The following is a 27,324-nucleotide window of genomic DNA, read 5'->3' as shown; positions in this document are numbered from 1 at the left end:
TGAGACCCACTGTCCAGCAGTCCAGTACAAGGTTTTCGTTCAACCCTAAGTCTTGACTCACAAGCGGGGCCAACGAGTGAGCCAATGAGGTCATGCGATGTTTCACTCTGAAGGTCGGATTTGACCCGGGTGTAACACCTAGCTAGTACTTGATCTGATCCAATGGTTATGATTTTCTTTCCACGATTATGAATTTTGATAATTACGCCGCCAGAATTGTCCACTCCTGTTGAAATAATGTCAAGTTTTGCAGGTAGTTGATGGGGTTCAGGTTTTTGAAGCTCAACTTCCCCTAGGTATGGGGAAATATTTTTGCCCCTGAGCTCCATAGTCTTCTCAGGCAGCAACTCGACCTTACAATTCTGGCGCAGACATACAGGCCCAACAAGTCTCTTGTGGTCATTGGATGTCTTGGGACGAGTTGGTGTCATTTGGGCCTCTGGTCCCTTTACTGTTTCAGAGGCCCGGTGGAGTTTAAATCCCCCTTTCTGGATGAGCGTTTGTGTCTCTCGTCGTCCCTGGCCTTCATTCGTTCCCAAACCAAAGCAGGGTTCGCTGGATTCTGGCATTCCTGTCTCTGATGATTGTAGTCCCCACAATTATGGCAAAAACGCCAGACTTTATTTCTCCTACCGCCCTTGACACGTGTGTCCCTGGGATTTGAGGTTGGAACGTTTGAAGTCTTCGAGTCAGATGTTATGCAGGACTTAGACATCATGGATTGTAATGCCTTGAGTTCACCTTTGAGGCTTTCATATTCTGAGGAGCCCAGAGCAGGTGATGCATTCTGGACATGACTCCGAACCTTACTCGCCGTGAACATGGCATCATCCATCTCGACCTCTTTGACAGCATCGATGAGATCTGGGAGGTCTGGGGATGATCCTTTCGGAAACTTCAAGTTCAGCAGGCCATAGACGCTTTGGTTCCTGTTGGTAGAGCGGAACTGATGGAGGCGTGTGCTGTTAGCATCCTCTCTTCTAACCCCTCCATGGGCCAAAACCTTCTGCAGCTCAAGCTCTAGGCGGATTAGATACTCCGATGGTCTCTCTACAGGCCTGGGTGTCATGGCAAAGAACTCTTTCAGTGTTGTCATTCCATCATTGTACCCTAGATACAGCTTCCCTAAGTAAGTGACAAGTTCAACTGCTGTCTTGTCCTCTCCTATTCCTAAAGCCATGTCGAAGGCTGGAGACTGGAGGCTGCCAAGGAGTCTCTGTCGCTTCCCAGTCTCGGAGAGGGCATTATCTTCCGTCATGATCTTGGCTTGTTTGGCCCATTCTTCAAAGGATACCTCTCCGGCTTTGATGGGTCTTGTACCAGAGAAGGTCTTTAGTCTAAAGAAGCTTGAAGAGGGGCGGTCCCAATTCACCAGCACCTGCTGTGGGTCTGGGCGTACAGTGCTACCGCTACCCACAACCCCAGCACCCGAGCTTGCAGCATTAGAGTTGCTAGCGGCTGGGGGCTCTGAGTGAGCAGCAGTAACCTTGTTTGCCGCCAGAACAGGTGAGGCAGTTAAAGGGTCCGGTTGTCTGGACCCCATGCTGGTTGTAGCTGATGGTAGTTGTTTAAGTAATAGCTGGAACTGTTCCAGCATCTGAGTCTTCATCACCTCCATCATCAGGATTGTCTTCTTGTCCAGGGCCTGGTCTACTGCTCTGGCCACAACGTCTTCTAGAGGTGATTCTTCCTGAGTAAGGTTACCCTTCATAATACGATACTCCTCCTCTCTGATGAGTATACTGTCCCCAAGCTTCAGAGGGACTTGAGGGCTTGTGAACTCCACTAGGTGCAGCTGATAAATGGAATCAAGCACCTGGAGAACCCGCACCTTCCCATAGCAAGGGGACAACTCATCTCCAACCGACTCCGCTTTGGTTCCCTCCGGGAGCCCAATTATTCCAATTGACCGCTTGGGGTCAATTTTCATTGACAACATAGTTTCCACGAGCTCAGCGTTTGTGAGTGAGGACATGTTGACTGAAGCTCTGGAGATGAGGTTGAGGTATTGAGAATTCTTAGTTGGCTGAGGTAACTAAGGGTAGGAGTATAGATACAAAATGATGTCCTATGTGCCAGTGAGTGTATATCTTTGACCACTGAGGAGTACTATGAGCGCCTGCGACACTTTGCCCCACGTTGGGCGCCAATGTAAGACCTGGTGAATTGCTCTGATTGCGTAACAATTACGTCTCACGATGAAAAGGGATGGGCAAGTGTGCCTACTGCGCTAAGTCCTCCAGTCGAAGATGACACAACACAAAAGGACAGCAATAACATGTATTAAAACAAAGGCGTGGCTCGGATCTGCAAATTCTGACTGCACAGTCCAGGTGAAACCTAAAACACAATCCAGAGGGCTTGTTGTCACCTAGACAGTACAGGCAGAAAGAGCCACAAAACAGTTATACAGATATAAAGCATGTACATAGGATCCCCACCTGAGGTGGGATGAAAGTCACATTCACAGGACCAACGGGGAGGATAAAAGTATACATATATATGCACAAAGTGGGGCAATGTGTATGCCGAACACATTTGTGATATATATAAACCGGTTTTAATTTGTACGTCACAATAACCACGACAGGACACCTGGCCTGTACAATGTATGCGGCTAAGGGAGATGGGGTATGACAGCCTGTTGGATGATCGAACTAGTCCATACGAGGCTAGCTCCAACAGCACGTCGATACACCCAGTAGGTAAGCCACTGGTGGTTACCCAGGAAGAACACCTAATTGTAATTAATAAATTAATAAGATGTAATAAATGGATATTACATTATTTATATTGCTACAATTTGCAGGTGTATTATTGGCCATATAATATGATACATCATATTATTATTGAATAAACAGTGACTTCACTTTCACCTCAAGTGGGGAAACATCCTAAAATGATTGACATAACGGTATGTAGAAATACTATATAATTCCAAAGAAATATCTGCGATTGGTATTTCGCACAATAAATTGAGAGGGCTGCCTGGTAGTTAATGCTAAGACTTTTGGCAACATCAGATTGCATAACGCCAGACGCGAAGAGAACGAGAAAATAGTCTTGTGTAGAAAAGTAAACACAGTTTTGAGATGAGAAGAAATGATTCCATAACTCAAAATAGGGATAAGTGCACAAAGCATCTATAAATCACATGGTGCTGAAACCTTGACTCAATAATATTCACATGCTGAATGATCATGTAACAAATGTGCCATTACACATCAGTAGTAATATACAGATATACTGGATAAGGTTACATGAGACTGTCCTAGGCTTCTACTTTGTTAAGATAAACATAAAGCAGACGACGGGCCCTGGTTTGTTTACATCCGGTGCAGCCATTTTGTAATGCAGCCGGAAGGGAGCCGAGCTGAACACTACCAAAGTTCTCTGCTGCTCAGTGGAGAGGTCAGCACTGGTCAGTGCATGATAATGATCGCCACTAATTACCTCCAGATGACACAGTGATACTTTAACTGGGCGCAGTGGAAAACAATGGAAACCGGGACAATGGTACAGCCGCTTTTTACTGTAGCATAAAATGGCTGAAAAGTTCTGCTGTTAACGCAACAAGTATTAAATAAAATGGAATTTTGAATTTAGCAATGAGCTAGAGCAATTTTAACAAGCAGATCAAATAAACAATGTACAATTCTAAACACACAACGTGCTTTGCTCAAATTAATTCCCTGAGGGAAGTGTTTTACAAGGAGTACATGTCATTTGTTCTTGCCATCGAGTGCACATTTGGACAGTCACAGATGAGTGACATTTTGCCACATTGGCACAACAAGAACAATTGATTACAGTGACCACAACACTTGTTTTTAAATTTTGATTTATCAGAATTAAATAATAATTTATTAATTTGGAAACTGCTCACAATTACTTTTCTTGTTAACAGCATAACTATACATTGGAACCTAATACAGAAGACATAGTAGCAATTTGGAGATAAACCGGGATTCTTACCTAAAACACAATCCAGAGGGCTTGTTGTCACCTAGACAGTACAGGCAGAAAGAGGAAGATTTCGAGGTTGGGGGTCCCACGCTCCCTCTCGCCCCTGTCACGCGACAACATACCCCCTGGGGATTGGCTGAAAAAACTGTTGCTATGGGACCCATGGCACCAGTGCCTTGAGCCCCCAAACCTTATCAGATATTTGGTAAAGAGAGGGATATTGGGTTACTAGTGCAAGGGCCAGAGACAAAATATCCAGCCTTTACACATCCGTAGTATATAAATAAATCACAGATACACAATTGGCAGGAAATTCATCTATTTTATGGATCCACCTTGTTCATATTTAGCATTTACAAATAATTTTAGCTGCATGCTGACACCTATTTGTATCTAAAACTTTGTATTGGGATTAAGCCTCACATTGTGGCAAGAATAAAGCTCACGGAAATAAAAGTTAAAACATTGTACAACAGACAGTCTATCATCTAAAACCTGAAACAAATATTTACAGGTCGTGCAAGTCTAAAATAAAATGAAGGAAGTTTTTCTTAAGGTTTGTAGCCACACTCTGCTGGACAGTTTGGAAATTCAGTTTGGAATAGTGACTTTGCATGTAATCTACTGATTTTTCTGCAGAGAGGCTGATGATCATATCTGATAATTACAATTTTCTTGGCACAATAGCAAGGGAGTCGTATTGGGGTGAAGCAGTAGCCTGAAAGTTAAAGTGTCCAATCATCACACTCAACATTTGGTTTGTTTCCCACATGGGCGCAATGTGTGAAGCCTACTGCTGGTGTAAGATCATACTCACACACACACACTCATAGCCATCAGTGACATAAACCTAGGCCCGGACACCTGGTAGGGTTACAAATCACCATGAAAACACGTCCTTCCTGCGTCCTCTACTCATAAAAATTGACAATGGACGCAGCGAAATAGATTAGCGCGTCCATGGGGATGCAGAAAAAGTCCAAATACTTTTTTTTTGCATATGTGGATCAAATAACAATAGGTTATCACCAAGTCTCCTATTGCCTGGGTTCTGATATCATGTACAGTCTAATTATTGTGATGATCATGATACACAATACAAAAACAGTAACAGGATTGCAGCAACAGCAAAACATGGTATTAATGATAATATTTTAGTGTCTTGCACCCCCATTTTGTAGACCAGTACACCTGAAAATTAAGACTCCCAGGGACCCACAAATACAGGACTGAAGGGAAATAACTGGTATGTCTATTGTATACTTTTGGTCATGTTAAGCAACAAATTACTTTTCAAACATACAGCTGAATTGTTATTAGAGACGCTTTCATTTTCTTCAATATTGTATTAATAAAAGAATTTAAAGATACCTAAATTAAATCACTCCCAAAATTGCACTTAAGCGCTTAAAAAACCTAGCCATCCTAAACTGTAAATAAAACATAAAATAACATTCATGTATTATGTCCAGTGAAAAGGTACATTGTATCCTTCAGTTATTTCATGTGAAGGGATAGTAGACAACAAACTTGGCCAAAATTAATGTGAAATCTGACACAAAACTACAACAGAAAGAGCACACTTTTTCTTCAAATAATATAGCAACATGTAGTTTGACACAAGGGCCAGAATGAATTGAATCTCAAATGAATTTGATATCAGGAATAATATATTCCAACATCATGCTATGTTAGCTGCAATTTAAATTTACACATATGCCTGAAATTATAATAGCTGTTAGCATGCCATTTTGGCACAACCGATAGCTATTGCTGGATATGTGATACATTGCACAGCTTGATTGGTCATAATAAATATTTCCCTCAGCCCTATTTCCTATTATGAAAATGCAGTGCTGAAATAATATTGTCATGCTCCAACAAATATGAGTCTTAATTATGTTAATGGGTGAAAAGATGACATTAATGGTACATTCATCCACTATCACTTAATGTTAATTATACAGGGAGGGATCATGATGTTAACATTTGTCAATGATCCATGTTATATCAGTCTGACCAGAAAACTGACCTCTAATTTTATGACAGATAATTCACTTTAGCTGTAGTCAGTAGGGTTATTGACAGATGTCGCTAATGACATAGGTAAGCATTACCTCTGGGTTAGCTCTGCAATTAACAGTCTTTCACTGTCATCATCATTAATATTGATCAATCATCACCATCAACACCATCACCATCACCATCATCACCATCACCATCATCACCATCATTTTGCCAGCTTCAGGGAAAAGGAAAACAGAGAGTGATGCAAGTACGTATTTTTGTTGAAATCCTCTAAAATGTGATACTGTGTTATGATATGCCAAATACATCATCAGTAGCCAGTTACTTTGTACTTGTGTGGGCAAGCTGAGAACAAATAAGGTTGAAGATTTGCAAAAAAAACACTACATATAGTAAAATATGTTTTATAATAACTAGGTTGGTTGGGAACTTAATGCTTCAGTCTGTAAATAATCAAGTGTGGACCAGATGTTATAACTTGAACTGCATTACATTAGCGTTATACTGATGCACCACAATACAATTTTCTAGAAACATGAATTGTGAAAAACATTTATTGTGTAATATTATATTGGACAAAACTATGAACACATTTTGTGATGGTCTCTATGGTTCAAGATAAAATCAACGCAGCAGCTCGTTCACTGCTGGCGTTTCGATTCAAAATAAATATACAAAATGGCAAAAATGTAGAAGTTTATTCCCAAGCAACCTCTCCACAACAATACCTTTGACATTGTGAAAATGTGCTTAACAAAATGGCAAGATTTCATTTTGGGTCCAAACAGTGTCAATCACACTCACAGTCACACATATTACCTATGAAACTATCACAGTGCAATGCAATATGGACCCCTGTGTTGCAGTATGTTACTACGATATTTTTTTGGAAATATACTGGACAAAAATAGTTGGGGATATTTGTAAATTTTGAAATTATGAATAACGACGTATGTATTCATGGACATACTGATAAAATATCACTCTTAATAATACCAATATCCGTATCTTATTTTGTCCAATATACATGATCTTGGTAATAACATACTGCATACATTATGTCTTGCACACATCTGATCTTTGTTTCAGTGGAATGTGGGGTCACTTGTATTGCAGTGAACATTCCATAACAAGTCTGGGAAATAAATCTAGCTACTGAGAAGTTCCTGAATAGATTCAGCTCAGGTGGGTACAGATTATATTGTATATCCAAATAAAACAATTAATACCCACTACTAGAGCATTTTTTGGAGCCCTGATAATTGTTGTGAGAGACAGTGAGTGAATAAGTTGGATTTTATGCTGCTTTTAGTAATATTCCAGCAATATCAAAGCAGGGGACAACAGAAATAGGTTTCACTCATTGTACCCATGTGGGGAATTGAAACCAAGTCTTCGTTGTGATGAGTGAATGCTTTAACCACTAGACCATCCCATCACACCTCTGACTCCAAGATTTGAACCGAGTACAGCATGTCAAAGGGGTGTCCTCTTAAAGATCACAAGCAACGAAAAGCACAACTTTGCAGATTCTGATAGGTTTCGGTATGCACTTACCAAAACAAATCATCAAAAATTCCAATTCAACCTATAAATCTGAAAAAAAAACCCCCAAAACCTGCGATGAAAACAAAGCCCATGAAATCGGAGTTCAAACAATTCACTAATTTTGAACAGTATGAATGCCTGGAGTATGAGGTCGTGAGCAGTGGTCTAATCTTGGTTGTGTACACAAACAAGTAAATAATCTACTCGTTAAATAAAACTTGGGGAGTAGTGCACTTTACTGGGCGCACTTTTTCTGACTTTATTCGGATGGATATACTCGCACTGAAGGTAAGCCAACCCTAACCTTTACTCACTAACCCTAAGGATCTAGAAGGGGGTGCCCAAGGACTAAGGATACAGCAGCACACTCATTAGAAAGCGCTCAGCAGTCCCCGGGTAGCGCGCCCGGTCAACTGCACTCTAGCCAAAACTTGTTGAACGTGGTAAGCAGCTTCTGTCACAGAGAAAGCTCAATGTCTGGTTTATTGACACCTATATGTCTGCCTGCCTGTCTGCTAAAGACAATATGCAATACACAGCTTTAATCATTGACCAAATACAATTTGAACTTAAAACCTATCAGGCTGTATGACATAAACAAACTAAATTGATTTATGACTCGTGAACCCGAGTCCTGTCTCTGCCACATTATGTAATTAGGCAAACATACATACACAAGAACACATTACATGTTTTATGTCTGTGGGCTGCAAACAACCTGACAAAAACTGGTGCAAAATCTTGTCAGTTTCAAGTCCTGGTTTGTACTTGGACAGATGACAATTTCCAGCCACACTATACTTCTAAAATGGCCATCAAACAGATCTTCTTTCTGTACACACACTGAGCTCTCTGAGCGGCAATGTATACTATATGTCATTAATAAGTGATAATTGTGTTCTAGTTATGTTTGATTTTTTTGTTGCATGTGACCTTTAACTCGTATGCAGTAGACATGATATAGATGTTGAAAGTCTCCATGAACTACAGGTGACGTACTGCTATTGACAGCACAACTGGTAACACTATTCTCTCCTTGCCTGTTAGGTTTTGCTGATCCTGCTCACCAGCTGGAAGCATCCAATCGATCCAAACAAAAGTGACAGGAGGTCAGCTGTTTATATGCACCTTGCAAATGTTCAGTACACTGAATCACCTCACATATTGTCATTGGTCATTGGATCAAGCACTTACAGTAAATGGACTTTCAAGAAAATACATGTACATGCAATCCCAAGTCTGTTGTCTTGTTATGACTAATGATTAAATCCTACAATTGTATGTGATCAAATTAATGTTTGACGATAACTATCACAAATCAGCTTTTCATCAATTATATTCATAATAACAGAATGGGCAAGAGGTCTTTTGTGCCATTAATGTATGTGATTTGACTTACTTTTTTCAACACAGATATACATGTACAACACACTGCACCAAATCTCATCAAAGGGTACAATGTCTGTTGGATTAGGCTTGTATCAGATGGAAAAGTGGATACATAAGTTACTGTTTGTCAAAGTGACTGCTTCATCAGTCTTTCATATCATCAGATTATTTTTGAGAACTAACAACTGAACATGATTCACATCGACAGACTAAATGTTCTACATGGACATCAGTCTGATTGTATTGAGACTAAATCAGAAAAGAATACATAAATCATGTATCACGTAATGATATGCACAGCTGTTATTAATATATCTTCCTCAAATCATGAAAACAAAACAAAATTAACATACAACTGTAACTCCCATATGAAGCTGCATCGCTTGAATTCATTAAGGGCGGTTTGGATGTGAGAATTTACGTAAAATAGAGCAATTCTATTTTGTAGAGTCTAGACCAGTTTTGCTCTGTGTGTAAGCAACATGACTTATTTTAAACAACTGTAAGCAACAGAGGAAATGAGTCAATGGCATGCAGTGAAAACCAGGTGTATTCCAACCTTTGATACATCTGAATCAGATCCAGACAGAAAAAAACTTCAAACTGTATCCATGTTACATCAAGAGCTAACAAATCCAATGTAAAATTTTTTAAAACCAAAACAGGAGAGTCCAAATCCCTTATCTACAACACCTGGGATACTTTGAATTAGCTGCTATAGTATCAGCAGAGAAATGAATCTTAAGAGGAATCTGAAGTTATTTTTTTAATAAGACTCATGACAATGCATACTAGTTGTAGGTTAGATCGCTCATCCTTTCTTGTCTGGATTACTGTACCAGTTTACTCGTGGGAATATCAGGAGATCAGCTAAACAGACTGCAGAGGTTACAGAATAGGGCTGCCCATATCGTAACTAGGACGAAGCTCCATTCTCACATTTCCCCAGCTCTAAAGTCACTGCACTGGCTCAAGATCCGCGAAAGGATTGACTTTATAATCCTTTCTTTAGTCTACAAGTCTTTTCAAAACACTGCCCCTGTCTATCATGGTCTATCTTCAGGAGATGTTTGTCCACTACAAGCCCTATAGAAATCTCCGATCAGCTGATCAACTGCTCTTGACTGTACCAGTATATAAACTGAAATCTTTTGGGGCTCGATCCTTCTCACATGCAGCTGCCTCATTATGGAACTCGCTCCCATTTAACCTCAGGAGTGCACCTACGCTATCTGTGTTTGAATCTGGACTAAAAACGTATCTCTTCCAATGCTACTACTAACTGTACCTACTGTTGTCCATCTTGTGCATATGCATATATGTGATAATAGATATACATAAATTGACACCATAACTGACAGGCTGGATCTCAGCAATTAAATCACCTACACATTTTAGCTTGCTGTCAGTATGAATACAACATGACATGCCCAGAAAACATGCCTATCTTGTTACATGAATATCAACATGATTATACAAGAGAGACTTGAGCTATTGAAGGTTTAAAGGCGCACTCTCATTTGACCTAAAATTTGCCATGGAAGACAAGATCACAACATGGGTGATATTTATACATGTATATGTACCTGATTCAGTATTTCAACATCAAGAATATGTTAGATGTTCTAAACTTGCATGTGGATTTTGATTATTGAATAAAAATATATGTGCCACAATCTTAACATTATTAAAATAAAACAATGCTGAAAGGTTCAATGTCAAGGACAATACAGTGAGACCAATGATATCCTGACACATTTGTTCTTGTGTAAATTGTCTGGATAATGAATATTAAGATACAGTGTCCAGTCGAACCCTGTTTACTTGGACCCCTTGTATCCAGAAATCCTACCATCTGGATGATCTTTATGTGAAACGAAACCTACTTTCAGTAAATGTACTCGCTAAACTGGACTTTGTGCTTCTGGACCTGCATGGAGAATTTTCAAACCATTTCCACAGATTTCCATTGAAAAATGATCCTGTTATGCAGATGGAAAGATCTGTACACACGTGCATGTGCATGTGTCACATCAGTACTGTTTCCTCATGACTGTGTATTCATTCTTAATTTATTACTTACCCATCCAAACACTAAAGCACATGTCACTTCAGTTGTTAATTAGGATTTGGCCAGTGTGAGGACATCTCATCAGTAATGACAAAAACACATGTTAAGCAGGATTTTGTTAACTACACTGTAATTGTACTGTATATAACACTCATAAATCGACCCCTACTATTGTCACAATGCAAGTTAAAAGTAGCCTGCCACAAGTTTGAAGTCAAGTGATCCTGAGCGTAAGTTTACTTTCAACAGACGGCATAACTTCAACGCAACATCAAATGTTTTCAGAGCAATAAATGCAGCTTTAAAATTAAATAAGAATATGCAGTTGGCAAATTAGTGACTTTTTATTGTGGATTTACGTTGTTTATCTAACTGACCACCTGAGGCTTCACACCACATGATCATACCCCCAAGAGAACCTGACAATTTGTAACCTGTTCTGCCTTCCATGTATTTGTCGGTATTGACGCATGTACATGCATAAAGTTTTAGCATTTGCTTTTACTTAATTTTCATGGTTTGCTTGTCTGATAACAGTTAACCTGATGTCTTGTTATCTGTATGATTTCCGAGTGTAAGGAAAATTCACTGGAAGGCAAGGTATCCAGATATTTGGGTCCATGTATCCGTGGTCTCAGTGTATACTGGTACTCAGATGTTAAGTGAAAAACATGTAATCAATGAATCACATCTTAAACACATATACACACTAATACCTTTCCATATTTGTTTTTGTGTTCTCCATCCCCAGCTGACCTTACATGAAATGACACAATTCTTCTAAATAATATGTTTAATACATGTAACAAGGGTTCTATACTATTTTATTATCATGAAATAGTATACACAGTCACTATGATCAGTGATTGTGTAAACTATTGGAAGTCATGGTGGTTGAGCAAGTTAGGTGACTAACTGTGTGCTGGCGATTAGGTGCCTGATTGTGAGGGTGTGGGTTCGAATCCTAGATGGAACTCAAACAAGTACATGTACTAGAACGTGTACTTTACTGAGTAAGTGTATTCCCAAATACAACATATGTTAAAGAAGAAAATTCACTTTTAATTCCGTTTCAAGAACTTGCTTGTTTATGGCTGACCATATTGAGGCTAGAGATCATAACACTGTAAACATATTTACTAGAGTATATCAATGCTCATGTAGTATCATTATTTTGCAGTTCATGGTATAGTTTAGAAATAGAAAATAAATCAAATAAGATTTTGGCATTTCAATGAGCATTAGTTGTCCTAACAAATACTTGCCATGATTATGCTACAGTACCATTACTAGTTAAACAACAGTGAGTATGGTTTTATGCCAGTTTGTGCAATATTCCAACATTATTAGACATTGTGTCCAATGTGCGGGATTGAACTCAGGTCTCTGGTGTCATGAGCACCACCAGGATACCCTACTACACTAATTATATAATGAATATTTGTCATGTAATTATTTTCTAAACATTCTGCATTGGTGAATAATGGATGACACCCTGCATTTTAGACAAACGGTTCAAACCCTAAATAACTTAACGTGATTCAATCCATAAACAGTCGATACAAACCTAATATGCATAGCTTTGCCTACAACATTCAGGAAGTGAACATATTGTTATATAAAGTCGGTCTGTGATTTTGTGAAAAACAATTCAATGCGCGAAATATTCGGTCGGGGACATATCATTACCAATGTAAGGCAATCATTTCTGCTGCAATGCAAAGGAATATTTGGCGCGCTTACATCATTATCAGAATTATTTGTAGGTTGCCAAGCAAGTTCTGACACTTGACAGCTGACCTACCTGCCGTGTACTGGCTCGCCAATTCCTTTGCTCCGGCGTGCCGGGGGCCCCATCTTGTTTGTTTCGCAGCTTTGTTAAACTGAATGTTACTATTTGGGTCGTCCTCAGTCATGGAATTTTGTAAAATTTCGTCCTCTGATTTGAGACCCATGATTAGTTTTACTGGCCGCCGTCTGGTATACACACCGGAAGTCTGACCTCGCCTGATTTTATGTACAGCAGCAAATAATGAACAGAGAAGATATTTGCTGTAAAGAATAGAAACCATATATGACGCATTTTAGAGTTATATTGACGTTCCAATGATATACATGGCGTGTGTAAGTGTAATCAATAGTAGTTATAGATAACATCAAAACTTTTGAAATGCATTCCGCAGTTAGATTTCTTCGACCTATGACCTCAACCTTTAGGCTCACATGTGCGGTCACTTGTCAGGAAGTGATGGAAACGTGACAAAGTTCACGGATACGCTAAGAGTCTTGCACAAACCCGTGGATCTGTCGCCATATCATATAGGTGGTGATCTATCAGTTATCATAGTTAAATCCCCACAAAATCAGTTGAAGCAGATCACTCCTTGATCGGGACAAGCGATGGATCGATCATATTGTCATAAGAATATCATAAGTTATTAACATTCGTACTAGGTTCGATCTATTATAAATGATGTTTAAAATAATTAAATTGATTGGTGCTTTTTAACGATTGCTACAGACTAAAGCTGTTTAGGGTGAAGAGGCATTGTCAAATCCAAGTAGCACGAAATTAGGCCTCGTCGATATTGAATGTATTTAGGGAACTGAGGAAAGGCACTCTCTCTCAGTCACTAAATGTTGTTTGTCCAAAGGTAGAAATTACACAAACATCAGAGACTATATAATCTATTATATGGTCTCTGTAGACATTTGGTATCCTATTTCACATTGCACAGGGTGGTATTGATGATAAACGCTTTTATCAACTATAAGTGCATTTAAATACATGTATGGGGGAATATTTTCATGACACCTTCATCTTGTTAACATATTTGGGATTACAAGTGTAACCCCAAATATAACATATGTTACATATGACCACTTTTTAAGTGGTATTGTGTAACCATCTTGTAAACATACACAGACATAGAGACTCAACTGAACATAGAGAGAAGTTATCAAGAGCTTACATGACAGTGACTATGAATGCCCAGTAATATTACTCTTCATGGGGAAGGCACTATGGTTTAAATGTTATAAGATGTTGAGAATTAAACTGACTTTATGAGAGGGACATAATTCGCCCGATGTGGATGTATGAAAATGACTACTCAGTGATGTATTCTTATAGTGAGATGTATTCTGTGTGGATTCGAAAAGAAAATTGTTCAGATTCTTTCTTGTAATGTCTTGATATAGAAATTTGTTTTTGATGTAGTAACATGCAGATGCTAAAGTCAATAAAGCACATGAGTAGGTGAAAATTGCCTTGATGTAGATAGTGAAAATTGCCTCTTTCCATGTAGAGAGTGAAATGTACCTTTTTTATGTAAAGGTTACTGCAACAAAAGTACTTTTGATAGGTTATAAACATTAACCTTGAACTTTATTCTTTAAGTTTTTTAATCTGCTGATGTTGCAGATGAAAAGGTCATTGCTGCAGTTGTCAACAGCTTTGCGACAGCTGGTGCAACTTTCACAAACTCGCCGTCTTGCAGCCAAGCCTCTTAATCCAAACAAAGTGAAAGGCAAGGAATCCCAGGTATTGACTGTCAGATCATATGGATATGTTGTAAGGCAAGGAATCCCAGGTATTGAGTGTCAGATCATATAGGTATGTTGTAAGGCAAGGAATCCCAGGTACTGAGTGTCAGATCATCGTATGGGTATGTTGTAACTAAATGTAAGGCAAGGAATCCCAGGTACTGAGAGTCAGATCATATGGGTATGTTGTAAGGCAAGGAATCCCAGGTATTGAGTGTCAGATCATATGGGCATGTTGTAAGGCAAGGTATCCCAGGTATTGAGTGTCAGATCATCGTATGGGTATGTTGTAAGGCAAGGTATCCCAGGTATTAAGTGTCAGATCATATGGGTATGTTGTAAGGCAAGGTATCCCAGGTATTAAGTGTCAGATCATATGGGTATGTTGTAAGGCAAGGAATCCCAGGTATTGAGTGTCAGATCATATGGGTATGTTGTAAGGCAAGGAATCCCAGGTATTAAGTGTCAGATCATATGGGTATGTTGTAAGGCAAGGAATCCCAGGTATTGAGTGTCAGATCATATGGGCATGTTGTAAGGCAAGGTATCCCAGGTATTAAGTGTCAGATCATCGTATGGGTATGTTGTAAGGCAAGGTATCCCAGGTATTAAGTGTCAGATCATATGGGTATGTTTTAAGGCAAGGAATCCCAGGTATTAAGTGTCAGATCATATGGGTATGTTGTAAGGCAAGGTATCCCAGGTATTAAGTGTCAGATCATATGGGTATGTTGTAAGGCAAGGAATCCCAGGTATTAAGTGTCAGATCATATGGGTATGTTGTAAGGCAAGGTATCCCAGGTATTGAGTGTCAGATCATCGTATGGATATGTTGTAAGGCAAGGAATCCCAGGTATTGAGTGTCAGATTGTATGGGTATGTTGTAAGGCAAGGTATCCCAGGTATTGAGTGTCAGATCATCGTATGGGTATGTTGTAAGGCAAGGAATCCCAGGTATTGAGTGTCAGATCATCGTATGGGTATGTTGTAAGGCAAGGAATCCCAGGTATTGAGTGTCAGATCGTATGGGTATGTTGTAAGGCAAGGTATCCCAGGTATTGAGTGTCAGATCATCGTATGGGTATGTTGTAAGGCAAGGTATCCCAGGTATTAAGTGTCAGATCATATGGGTATGTTGTAAGGCAAGGTATCCCAGGTATTGAGTGTCAGATCATCGTATGGGTATGTTGTAAGGCAAGGAATCCCAGGTATTGAGTGTCAGATCATATGGGCATGTTGTAAGGCAAGGAATCCCAGGTATTAAGTGTCAGATCGTATGGGTATGTTGTAAGGCAAGGTATCCCAGGTATTGAGTGTCAGATCATCGTATGGGTATGTTGTAAGGCAAGGAATCCCAGGTACTGAGTGTCAGATCATATGGGCATGTTGTAAGGCAAAGAATCCCAGGTATTAAGTGTCAGATCATATGGGCATGTTGTAAGGCAAGGAATCCCAGGTATTAAGTGTCAGATCGTATGGGCATGTTGTAAGGCAAGGTATCCCAGGTATTGAGTGTCAGATCATCGTATGGGTATGTTGTAAGGCAAGGAATCCCAGGTATTAAGTGTCAGATCATATGGGCATGTTGTAAGGCAAGGTATCCCAGGTATTAAGTGTCAGATCATATGGGTATGTTGTAAGGCAAGGAATCCCAGGTATTAAGTGTCAGATCATATGGGTATGTTGTAAGGCAAGGAATCCCAGGTATTGAGTGTCAGATCATATGGGTATGTTGTAAGGCAAGGAATCCCAGGTATTAAGTGTCAGATCATATGGGTATGTTGTAAGGCAAGGAATCCCAGGTATTGAGTGTCAGATCATATGGGCATGTTGTAAGGCAAGGAATCCCAGCTACTGAGTGTCAGATCATATGGGTATGTTGTAAGGGCCCATACAAATTCTGTGCTAATGAAGGGATGTTATCTTTGATCTCAATATTTATGCATGGATCATTTTGGCATGTATCTTAATTCGGCCCTTGATCCATGCACTTATGATAAGAGTTGGCTCAGCGTCTCAGTCAAACACAGTGTTGTAGGTTTATGGGGTGTGACCTAAGAACAGTTTTGGAGATTGCTGAAGGCAATGTTGACATCAGTGATTGTGAATATATGTATCCAGTCTTTTTCTGTCGTTTTGGACTAAGATGACTCGCTGCTGAGACTATAACTTCAGTCTAAGTGAACAATGACTTTGTGTATTTCGTTGCACTGCTATATTGAGTAACAGTCTTAACAATCTCCGGTAGAAGGTTGTGTGAGTTAAGCTTGGCATGACCTATGACTGTCCAGTCAAATGCAAGATAGCTGAACAGATATAACTAATCAGACAACGGCTAATGTTAAGGCCCTTTTGGGACTTGGAAAATGTTTGGGGGTTTTCTTTTCGTAGGTCACTTGCACTGATTTCTTAAGATATGAAAATTTGCATAAAACACATGTATTTGACCTGCAGTATATGTGCTTGGGGTTTCTGATGACATGGTTACTAATACCTTATGTTCCCGTAAGATGACATCCAGGAATAATGACAAGAAACGCTAGTTTTAGTGCCTGGTCACTCACTGTTTTAAATAATGGCATCCTCCATGTGAGTCACTAGGAAGCGAACATTTGGAAAATGGCATTCAGAATCGTTCAAGTGTAAAGATTTTTTATGTAAAAGTTCATATGGTATGTGGAAATGTTAGCTGTCTTGATTTGGTAAGCTTTGTTCCGATTGGTCAATTCAAAAGGTTAGCTGACGTGAGGGTTTGTTAGACTCGGCACAGCAGTGTAAAGAATAACACTGAACCTGAGGTTACTTAGACTGACTAGACTACTTCTGCCTCTGTGCAGAGCAGGAAATTGCATGCAATACAACCAGAGATTCATTTTTAGAAGTGGTCCTCTTCGGGGTACTTATAAGCATTTAAATGTCTGTTTAAAATCCCCATGATAGTTGTAACTATATTTTCTATTAAAATAGTTACAAAACAAAAAAACTCGCTCTCATCTTGTATGACCACCCCTTAAGGGCCCTATAGCAAAGAGGAGATAACTCGAACTTTCAACCTCATAATTCAGTTTTCATGCTGTCGTTCTATGACATAGATATGCATGGTTCCATGGAAGACTTTCATTTCAAGTTGAATTCCAAATAGGATGAGTGAAAATGAGACAAGTATTGTGTGTATGGTTCCTTTCTTTATCGCATGGGTGATAGGATTGTTCTCTAGACATTGTCATTCATAATATGTTGTAACTTTGCTCTCCGCTCCCTGTTTTCAAGGTACAGTGGAAGCTGTCTAACTGGCACTTATTGGGCTGAAGAATTAATCTGCTGGATTGTAGAGCTGATGATAAGTGTACAAGCCATAGACTGGACAAAGATTTTATGCCAGTGTTGACAACTTGCCGATAGATGCCGGTTTTGACAGTTTCCTCTGTATGTGGCTTGCAACAATTGCAAGATGGCAGACCTGATGGCCCACTTACTGTATGCCATTATGTGGTTAGCTTGGAAGCTTCTCCCTGTGGGATTGTTTCCATTAATTATTAAATCTTCACAAGGAGGTTTTAATTGGACATGCCTATTTTCTAGTTTTCCCTTGAAACATTGGCATGTCATGTTATGAATGTTTTGTTTGTAAATGCATTTTGGTGCTGCTGGCAGTTATAATTCATTCAGTATTTGAGCAAGCTTTGTGGTCTATATTGTTCTTACCTAAATTCTCTGCTGCAGCTTACTGTTGTTAGATGGAGACTTGGCTGTGCATTCATTCCTTTCCATGTTTTGCATGTTCAGTACCATATTTTGCATTTATAGCTTTGTGTAACATTTTAGTATCATCCATCTGTCTCCTAATGCGTTATTCTGTTTACTATTACGGTGAAAAACTGAACTCTGTGCCGACTGGTTCTACCCCCATAAGATTTGTGTGATGCCGAAGAAGTCCACGATGACAAGTGCCATATGCCTTCCATTTGCATGTGGACACGATGTTTTACACCACAAAAATCCAGAACTTCTTTGACTTCTTCCTGTGCCCATTTCAGAGGCAGGGGATAGGCAGGTGAAGTCAGCTGATAGAGCTTCTTCCACCATCACACCTCCATAACTGGCATAACTATCTATGGCCACTTATCTCTGACCCTGACACAGTGTCTGGCCTCTGTCAGGAAGGGGTCGTTGGATGGGGGGTTGTGTGTGATGGCACAACCTCCTGAGGCAGACCCGACCCTCTGTTCCGGGGTTGGTTGTATTCAGGGGACTGGTTCGGTGCAGATCACTGGCGCTGTTTCCTCTTGATGACACGCATGTGTGTGCATGTATGACTGCTTGTACTTACCCAGACATAAACTGGTGTATAGTGCTAGCTCGCTGAGATACCATGCCACAGTTAAGCATGAATACCCTACTCAGACATGTAGTACTGAGCTGACCAGTCCTTGTTGTACCATTAATATTAGGCATTAGACAGGGATGGGTGGCAACATTGGCCCTGCTCTATGGTGAGCTGTGCTGGAATTAATATCAAGTTGAGATGCTGAAGGGGAGCACACGATAAATTGGATGAAATCCACATTTTCCTACCTTACCAGAACAACTTGGCCTCAGCATGGAGTATTTTCACCTTCTCTTGGGACTCTGGCACTGGTGTGTGCCACACTCTGCTGGAAGTCAGTAGACCCAGGTTCCACTGTGGTGTGTGACCATTGCTGGCATGGACAGGATCCAGGGATTTGAAGTGGTTTCTTTCCATTCCCAAATGAAGATAGAAAGGCGACCACCAACAGGAATGTTTTACAGAAGGCATTGGACCTCAACAGTAGGCAGCGTATCCTTTATCTGATGCCAGATCCCTAATGCACTTGATGCTCCCAAATGCACTTGATGGCCCCGTTACTGATGTGCCAGCTGACATCAGACATATTCTTAAGTGCGACATTAAAACCCAGTTCACCTCATTTCACCTCTGCCTTGAGCAAACATTTGTAAACATTGACAGTTTGCATAAATCTCTAAATGACTTGGAAAGAGAAAAAGGCTCTCATTGGTTGATTTGCTCATGTGCGATTATTGTGGGAATCATGCAACTTGGACTTATGTTGAAATTAATCAATGAGAGCATACAGTGAAGATGTGTATTGACCAGGGCAGTAATGTTTATAGTAAAAGAAACCATGGCAACAGACAGGAAGGGAGAAATAATAAGGTGTTTATTGGCTGGTTTCAGACCAAACATTTTGTGGACTTCCGGAAGGTTGAAGTGATTGGTGGTGATGGAGGACATGGCTGTGTGGCCTTCACAAGTCTTCCTCGAAAAGAATGGGCAGGACCAGATGGTGGGGATGGTGGCAATGGAGGCCATGTTGTGTTCAAAGGTGAAGGTTGTTATTGCTGCCCCTCAGCCACACAACTACAACAAAAACAAATTCAGTTGATGAGAATGTTAAAACAAAAATCACACATCCCATCTTTATTATTACTGGTTTATTGCCAGTCTAAGTAAACCTAGTCTCTGTATTATTATTTACACTCCTATGCTGAGCCTAACAAATCCAAGTAGGAGGTCGCTCCAGTTAACCTCCAGGCGACCTATGACTATCCAATCAAATGTGATATGTTATGTGTCTGTTGCAGCATCTACAAACAGGAAGTCTCTGGCTGACCTTGACCCTGTGATTAGAGCAGAGGGTGGTGTGAAAGGTCATGCCAGACACTGCCATGGCAAGAATGCAGAACACTTGATGGTCGAGGTACGTTTTCACATGACAGTTTGAAATTAGGTATTATATCAGTGTAGGACAGATGTAGAAAATCTAGCCTAACCACAGGACTGGCTGGTCAAATTAAAACTGGTTTGTTTTGAAGTCTGAAAAGTGAGAGTCATAGTCTGAATCTGCATCTGTGCCAGTTGTGTCATTGGTTTGCCAAAACTGACCTGACACAAGGATGGACCAGATTTTGTTTTAGCCCGTCCTCCACAGAATTCACCCGTCTTGGACGTTGGGACAGGGTATCTTTCCTACACTGATTATATTTGACTGCTGGGAAAGACGATTCACAATATTTGTTTGTTGCTTAATACTCTACTCAGTAATATTCAATTAAATCTACGCATTTGAATTACAATGGCATATCATTTGCCCTTTATAATGAGCGAGTCCCACTCAGCCCACACTTTTAAGTTAGATTGAGGGGCGGTGTGGTAGCCTAGTGGTTATAGCATCCGTCTGTCATGTTGAAGACTGGGTTTGATTTCCCTCATGGGTACAGTTCTAATGCCCCCAACCGTGATATGGCTGGGATGTTTCCAAAAATGATCTAAAACCAAATCTGGCTGTCATTTAGTTTGGGTGATTGAGGTAAGTGTCTTCGCATGTCAGTGTGCCCTAGCAGTTTGGACCCATGTCATAATACCAACCTCAGAAATTTTGCATGAATGCATTTAGCTGCGAAATTTTTGGTGCAGTATTTGATAGCATATGACATATACCATAGATAGTAAATCAACGTCAGTGATATAAACACAAGCATTTCAGAACAAAATTAAGTTAGTTCCAATGTTACAACAGGTTGTGTAGCTGACAGAAAAAGTGAGTTTGTTTAAATAACCTACCCTTCAAGTATGGCAACAATACAGTCCAGCTGAAATAGCTCAACAATCGCTGATGGGGTACAAAGAAATTCATGATTTGATTGTTTTCTGAATGTTACAAAGTTGGCGTGTTGAGTAATAATTCAAAACTGATCATTCTGCTTGTGTTAATGTCTGAGTATGTGGTGATCTATAGTGCAGATGGAACATTTGACAAGGAAATTTGTGGGGTAAAAATCTCATTAATAAATTTGAATTTATTAAAATGAAGTTTGAAATACCAATTTCAAGGTTCCAGTTGGCACTGTTGTGAAAGATGAGGATGGGAAGATCCTGTCCAGCCTGGAGGCCAGTGGGGAGTACTTTGTGGCTGCGCGGGGAGGTGCTGGTGGTCATGGCAACAACGTCTTCTTGTCCAATGAGAATCGTGCACCTGCTTATGCAGAATCAGGTGCTCAAGGCCAGAGACGAGTTCTGCTAGTAGAACTGAAAACAATGGCACATGCAGGACTGGTGAGGAATTCTTCTCTTAATGGATGATTTGGAAATTATGCTTGACCAGTTTGCTTTTGGAGTTAATGTGTAGTTCAGTGTTTCTTCCTGTACAAATACAAAGATCTGTTTATTATCAGATCCCAGATTCAGCCTGATTGTAAGGTTGAATGTATACATGTGACCAATGTTTTGACTTGGTTGACAGTAGTTGAAGGTACACATCTTGCGGTGCTAATAGACATCCCTTACTTACAGAATCCCTTGTTTTGGTCATGAGTTCCAGGGTAGTAGGGTAGTAGCTCTTAATGATATTTGCTGGAATATTGCTAAAAACTGCATGAAGCTAAGCTCGCTCAGTCAAAATTCCAGGTGAATATCAGGTTTAGAATTTTTCTTCAAGAACCCGTGCTTGTTGAGGGATTTACTGCATGCAAATTCCTGTGTCCTATACACATAAAAATTGATCATGGACACAATGAAATTTATCTAAGCATCCAAACTCTTTTGCAAAAATTCCAATCATGTAGCAGTAAGTTATCCCTGAGTTTGTTACTAGCTGGATTATGGTATCATTTGCAATTTCATTACTGTAACAATTAATGTGTTGCTCATGATACACAATACACGAACAATATTAGTAGTAATATTTAAGAGTCTGGGTCCCCATTTTGTTGTCTAGGGCCCCTGAAAATTATAAGCATGAGTCACAGGGAACCTCAAATGCAGGACTCAAGGTAAATCCCTGTGCTTGTTGTAAGAGGCAACTGATGGGATAAGGTGGTCAGGCTTGCTGACTTGACTGACATAAGGCATCATGTTCCAGTCATATAGATTGAAGCTCATGCTGGTAATCACAGTATTGTCTGGTTCAGACACAATTACTTTCAGAGACTCGCCATACAGTTGGAATAGTGCTGAGTGGAGCATTAAATCAACCAGTCATCCAGTCATCCATCCATCCATCCATCCGTCCGCCCGTCCGTCCGCCCGTCCGTCCGTCTGTCCGTCCTTCCATCCATCCATCCATCCGTCCATGATATAAGTTGAAGGGATTACATGTTTGGAGATAAATATGGTACTTTCCCCCTCACAGAAGGTTCAGTGGATACCAAGGAATAAACTTGGAATTAATCAGGAGAGAATCTTCAATGGAAGTATCTTCACTTCTAGACACCCCCAAACTGAATGACAATAAGGACATAAGGATAAGTTACATGAAGTGGAGTATGACTTGATGCTGTGAATTAGTATGACTTGATGCTGTGAATTAGTATGACTTGATGCTTTGAATTAGTATGACTTGATGCTGTGAATGTTTACATTAATAGATGGAACTGGAGTGTATTTGGGTGTTTGGGGGGTTGAAAACTTGTTCTAGGTTGTCATCATGGGAACAAGGGAAAGTGTTTAACCTAAGTATTTATGAGTGGGTAAGTGAGTTTAGTTTTGAGCAGCTTTTAGTAATATTCCAGCAATATCACGGTGGGGGGACACCAGGTTTTCACACATTGTACCGATGTCTTGAATTGAACATGGGTTTTCCATGTAACGAGCAAACGCTTTAACCTGAAGGCTACCGCCCCGCCCTAAGTATTTATTGAATAATAACAATGTAATGATACAATGTATAACAATACATTGTTAAAATTTTAAATATTTTTTATTTCAGATAGGGTTCCCGAATGCTGGGAAGTCTACCCTTCTGCGTGCAATCTCACGAGCACGACCAAAGGTGGCATCCTATCCTTTTACAACCCTCAACCCTCATGTCGGCATGGTGATGTATGATGACTTCGAACAGATTGCTGGTGAGGAGGAAGTTGAACAGGATGTCATTTATGATACTACAGCAAAGTTTCTACACCAAACATATGCTTAGCTATATGAATTAAGCTAATACATGACTTGGATATGTCCCATTTTGTTTTAATCCACTTAGGTAAAGAACTTACTGTTTAGTTTAGTGCAAATGCAACTAGTAAGGAAAACATTTTTTTAAATGTATGCAGAGATATTTGTTTCTGTGGACATTGAGTAATGAATTGAATTCATGAAGGGATATTTTTGATTCACCAATTTTCAATTTGTGTTTGGTGACAGCCTACATTTGGGAAAAAGCAGTTTGGGGAACTTTCAGTCTAAGTAAACTTAGTCTCAGTGTATGTCATTCCACTCCACCACTGATTGGTTGATTGGTTTGGGCACTGAGTGGTCGCTGGTGGTTTCCTGTCGTCCCCCGAGCTGTTACTGTGGCTCTTTCGAATCAGTCTTGTAGGGGTTGATGGATGATTTCACGGTCCTTGCGAGTTGATGTTATGCATCAGTGCTGAAAAAGTTATTCTATCATTCGTACGATACAATTTAAGTCATACGCAATAACTCAAGCATGTTTGCCAGCGTGTGGATGTGCAGTGGCTTGTTGTCTTTGATCTCTCATCTAATCCAGTCATAGGTACACCTTTCAGAAAAAATGTGAACGATTGCTATTCAAGCCGGCAATTTATGCCTTAATTCATGCATGATGAGCGTGCATCTCGAATGCAATGTTGTGTTTGTGCGAACTGTTCCCTTTCCACAAACAGAACAGTTTCTTCCAAAATCATTTTCTGTACAAGAAGTTGATCCTCGCACCCCTAGCATCCCTTTCTCACCCCCTTCTGCTCTCTATAAATCATGTCATGAGGAGAGCAGTAGGATCATTCTAAGTAAACATAGTGTCAGTGTATTTCATTACACTCCACGGCTGAGTCTAAGAAAACCTGGTAGAAGGTCGTGTCAGGTAACCTTTGAGCGACCAATGACCATCCAATCAAACGCGAGACGGTTAAATAGATTTAACCAATCAGACAACGGCTACTATTTAGGGATTGCGGGGACTTTCAAAATATACAGGTCACTGACACAGATCATAACTTATTTGAACTGCAGTATATACACTTTGAGGTTTCTGTTGACATGGTTACCATTAGCTAATAGTTCTGCAAGATGACATCCTTGAATATTGCCAAAAACATTACTTTCAGCGACTGTTTACTCACCTTGTCATGATTGTACGTACGCCGTGTGCATCACCCGGAAGCAAGCGTACGCTAAATAGCATGCAGAATCATTCAGGTATGAACCATTTTGAGAGTTCGAAAGATATGTGCGAGTGTCCACTTTCGCGATTTGGTAAGCTGTGTTCTGATTGGTCAATCTCAAAGGTTACCTGATGCAACCTCCCATAAGGTTTTGTTAGACTCAGTAGTGGAGTGTAACGAAAAGTATTGAGGATAAGTTTACTTAGACTGGGGACACTTTGACCACTTTTCAAGTGTGTGTGTGTTTGTTCAAAATTGCTTCTGTTTTCCAACAGACAATGGGTAGATATCACTATCTACCTTCTAGCACCTCACAATCAGGGGAAATAATGTCCCTCATGTTGTATGTGCTTGGAGCATGTCCCTGCTCCCAGGACGTCCATCGTATATGTGTGCTTAAATCATGTCCCTACCTCCTGGGTGTCCATCATGTTGTATTTGCTGAGATCTTCTTTTTGTGGTGAGGAGTTCACTGCTATGTTCGTGATGATGTCATTATTTGTTGCATTTCTTTGTTCCCCACCTATTTCCCCTGTTAGTCATATAATAAGTCGCCATTTCCGCCCCAGATGTGACAATAGAATCCACATCCCATCTCTATCTGAGATGCCAACAATCCTTAATTTATCGAAATGATCGTGAAAAATGCATGTTAATTCTGGCATTCCGGTAAAGCCAGATTCATTCCGATTTTTTTCAAAGTATAACAAAGATGTAGATGGTCTTACTTACTGGAGGACTAGTGTCATCTTTGGCCATGAATAAGGATAACTGAATAAATACAACACTTTATTTACAGAAGTTTGCAAATTGTTACACACAGAAAGTAATTTAGAAGTTGGGTAGGCTGCCTGATAAATTCAGTGCACTATTTATTTTACGCACTTAACATACACAAACACTTCTGCCGAGTACTGCAAACTGTTTCAGTTGTATAAGGATCGCCGTGTGTAATGGTATTGACAAATTTTGCTTCTTCAGTGCAACAATTAATAGGAATCCCTAATTTATTGGAACAATTCCTGTTGTTTTCTATCTTATGGAACACAGATTCCTAATTGCATTGTTTCGGGGTCGGTATTTGAATAGTTTCGGGGTTGGTATTTCTGAAGCTGATCCAAATGGAAGGGAGAAAAACTTGCATGATAATGGGGTTTAAATTGGAGTTCAAAAATTGTCCAGTTTGTAGTGCTATGAAATACCATGCACCACCAGACACAAAATACTCACTCAAGTCTTTAGTTTATTGCCTTGCTGGGTGCCATTGTACAAGGTCATCTCAATGCTAAAGTGACTGTAACTGCCATACATTAACATAAACTTAAGGTAGTCTTAGCGCTAAGGTTGTTCTGTAGATGGTCAACAGCATTTTATGTCTCAGGTTTGATGGGATTGAGGATGAAACTACTAATCTGAATACAGATGGTTCATCCACTAGGCAGTAGCTGATTGTAAGATATAGATCAATGTTTCGAGGTTGTGTGACACTGGACAAAATAAGAACAGGACATTATCTGGGTCATTGGCTGTCACTGTCTCCCCAGCCTTACTGGATTCACCATACATCCCTATCAGCATAGTATTATTCATGACGGTTCGAAGTGGGGCTGTTGATGTAAGGAAGGTAACTCATTCCTAGATGTGTGTATCCTCTGTGTACTCAAGATTAGTATTGATGTTATCAATGGTTGTAAGTACAGTATTGTATGTGGTTGTTGTGTTTGGCCGTGGTAATTTGAGGAAGTGTTTAAAATGATGTGTGTCAGATGTTTTAAAACATGTTCACAAAAATTTACTTGAGTTCTGTTGTCTCTCTGGGCACAGTGTGTGAAGCTTATTGTGTGACATATTGCTAAAAGCATTGTAAAACTAAACTCACTTACTCACTCTGTTCACTGTCGGCCCACTTCCTCATTCATGTTTTCTTCCACAGTTGCTGACATTCCAGGACTCATCTCTGGTGCACATCTCAACAGAGGTCTTGGAATCTCATTTCTGCGACACATTCAACGATGTACATGTCTTCTATATGTCCTTGACCTCTCTGTTGATGAACCCTGGACACAGCTGCATGACCTCCAGTTTGAGCTGGATAAGTACGAAGAAGGTCTCTCAAGGAGACCATGTGCTGTTGTGGCAAACAAGGTCGACCTTCCTGGAGCTAACAAAAACCTTCAAGCACTTCAAGATCAAGTGACTCTGCCCATATTCCCGGTGTCAGCCCGAGAGCGAGTTGGTATCAAGCCATTGCTCATACATCTCCGGGAGCTTTATGACACATATGCAGAGAAGAAAGGAACTGGGTGGTGAAGAGTTTTCAATAAAGTGTATGTCTTTATGCCTTTAGATTTATTCTTAGTTTAACTTTATAAAAGGTTATGCAACAACACTACTCACAAGGAACATTTAGTTTAAAATGTGGAAAAGGAAATGCGATCACAGATGCCAACCTTAAACTGCAACACACATAACTGAACCAATAATTTTAGTTTTACAGCAATCTTTTCATTTCATGAAGTTCAATTAATAACGTAATCTACAAAGTCGAATCACAATTTCAACATCACTTTTTGTCACTAACAGTTGAAACTATTGTGGCAGCAACTCTTGATCTGGCA

The 27,324-nt window shown here is 39.9% G+C and overlaps 2 protein-coding genes across 2 annotated transcripts in view; one reads left to right on the top strand and one right to left on the bottom strand.

Annotated features, from left to right (window-relative positions):
* LOC137257698 (plasmanylethanolamine desaturase 1-like) overlaps nucleotides 1–12,998 on the bottom strand; it is a 40,362-nt gene extending 27,364 nt beyond the window's left edge. Inside the window, exon 1 of the mRNA XM_067795081.1 lies at nucleotides 12,807–12,998. Coding sequence (XP_067651182.1) covers nucleotides 12,807–12,957 — 151 coding nt within the window. The 5' untranslated portion in view covers nucleotides 12,958–12,998. The remainder of the gene's footprint in view (nucleotides 1–12,806) is intronic.
* A 186-nt stretch (nucleotides 12,999–13,184) lies between these two features.
* On the top strand, nucleotides 13,185–27,054 carry LOC137257697 (mitochondrial ribosome-associated GTPase 2-like). Its single transcript, XM_067795080.1, has 7 exons — nucleotides 13,185–13,325; nucleotides 14,427–14,546; nucleotides 19,767–19,914; nucleotides 20,174–20,289; nucleotides 21,423–21,644; nucleotides 23,296–23,434; nucleotides 26,640–27,054. Exons 2-7 carry the CDS (start codon nucleotides 14,427–14,429, stop codon nucleotides 27,014–27,016), a joined length of 1,122 nt encoding a protein of 373 aa, XP_067651181.1. The 5' UTR covers nucleotides 13,185–13,325; the 3' UTR covers nucleotides 27,017–27,054.
* Nucleotides 27,055–27,324: the final 270 nt, after the last annotated feature.

The sequence above is a fragment of the Haliotis asinina genome, chromosome 12 (assembly GCF_037392515.1).
Source record: "Haliotis asinina isolate JCU_RB_2024 chromosome 12, JCU_Hal_asi_v2, whole genome shotgun sequence".
Lineage (NCBI taxonomy): Eukaryota > Metazoa > Mollusca > Gastropoda > Lepetellida > Haliotidae > Haliotis > Haliotis asinina.
This window is presented reverse-complemented; position numbering and strand designations above follow the sequence as displayed.

Excerpts from the sequence above, each read along its gene's own strand:
- LOC137257697 (XM_067795080.1), top strand. The coding sequence starts at position 14,427 with ATGAAAAGGTCATTGCTGCAGTTGTCAACAGCTTTGCGACAGCTGGTG. Across the intron at positions 19,915-20,173 it reads AGGCCATGTTGTGTTCAAAG|CATCTACAAACAGGAAGTCT; the intron begins GTGAAGGTTGTT and ends TGTCTGTTGCAG. Across the intron at positions 20,290-21,422 it reads CAGAACACTTGATGGTCGAG|GTTCCAGTTGGCACTGTTGT; the intron begins GTACGTTTTCAC and ends ACCAATTTCAAG.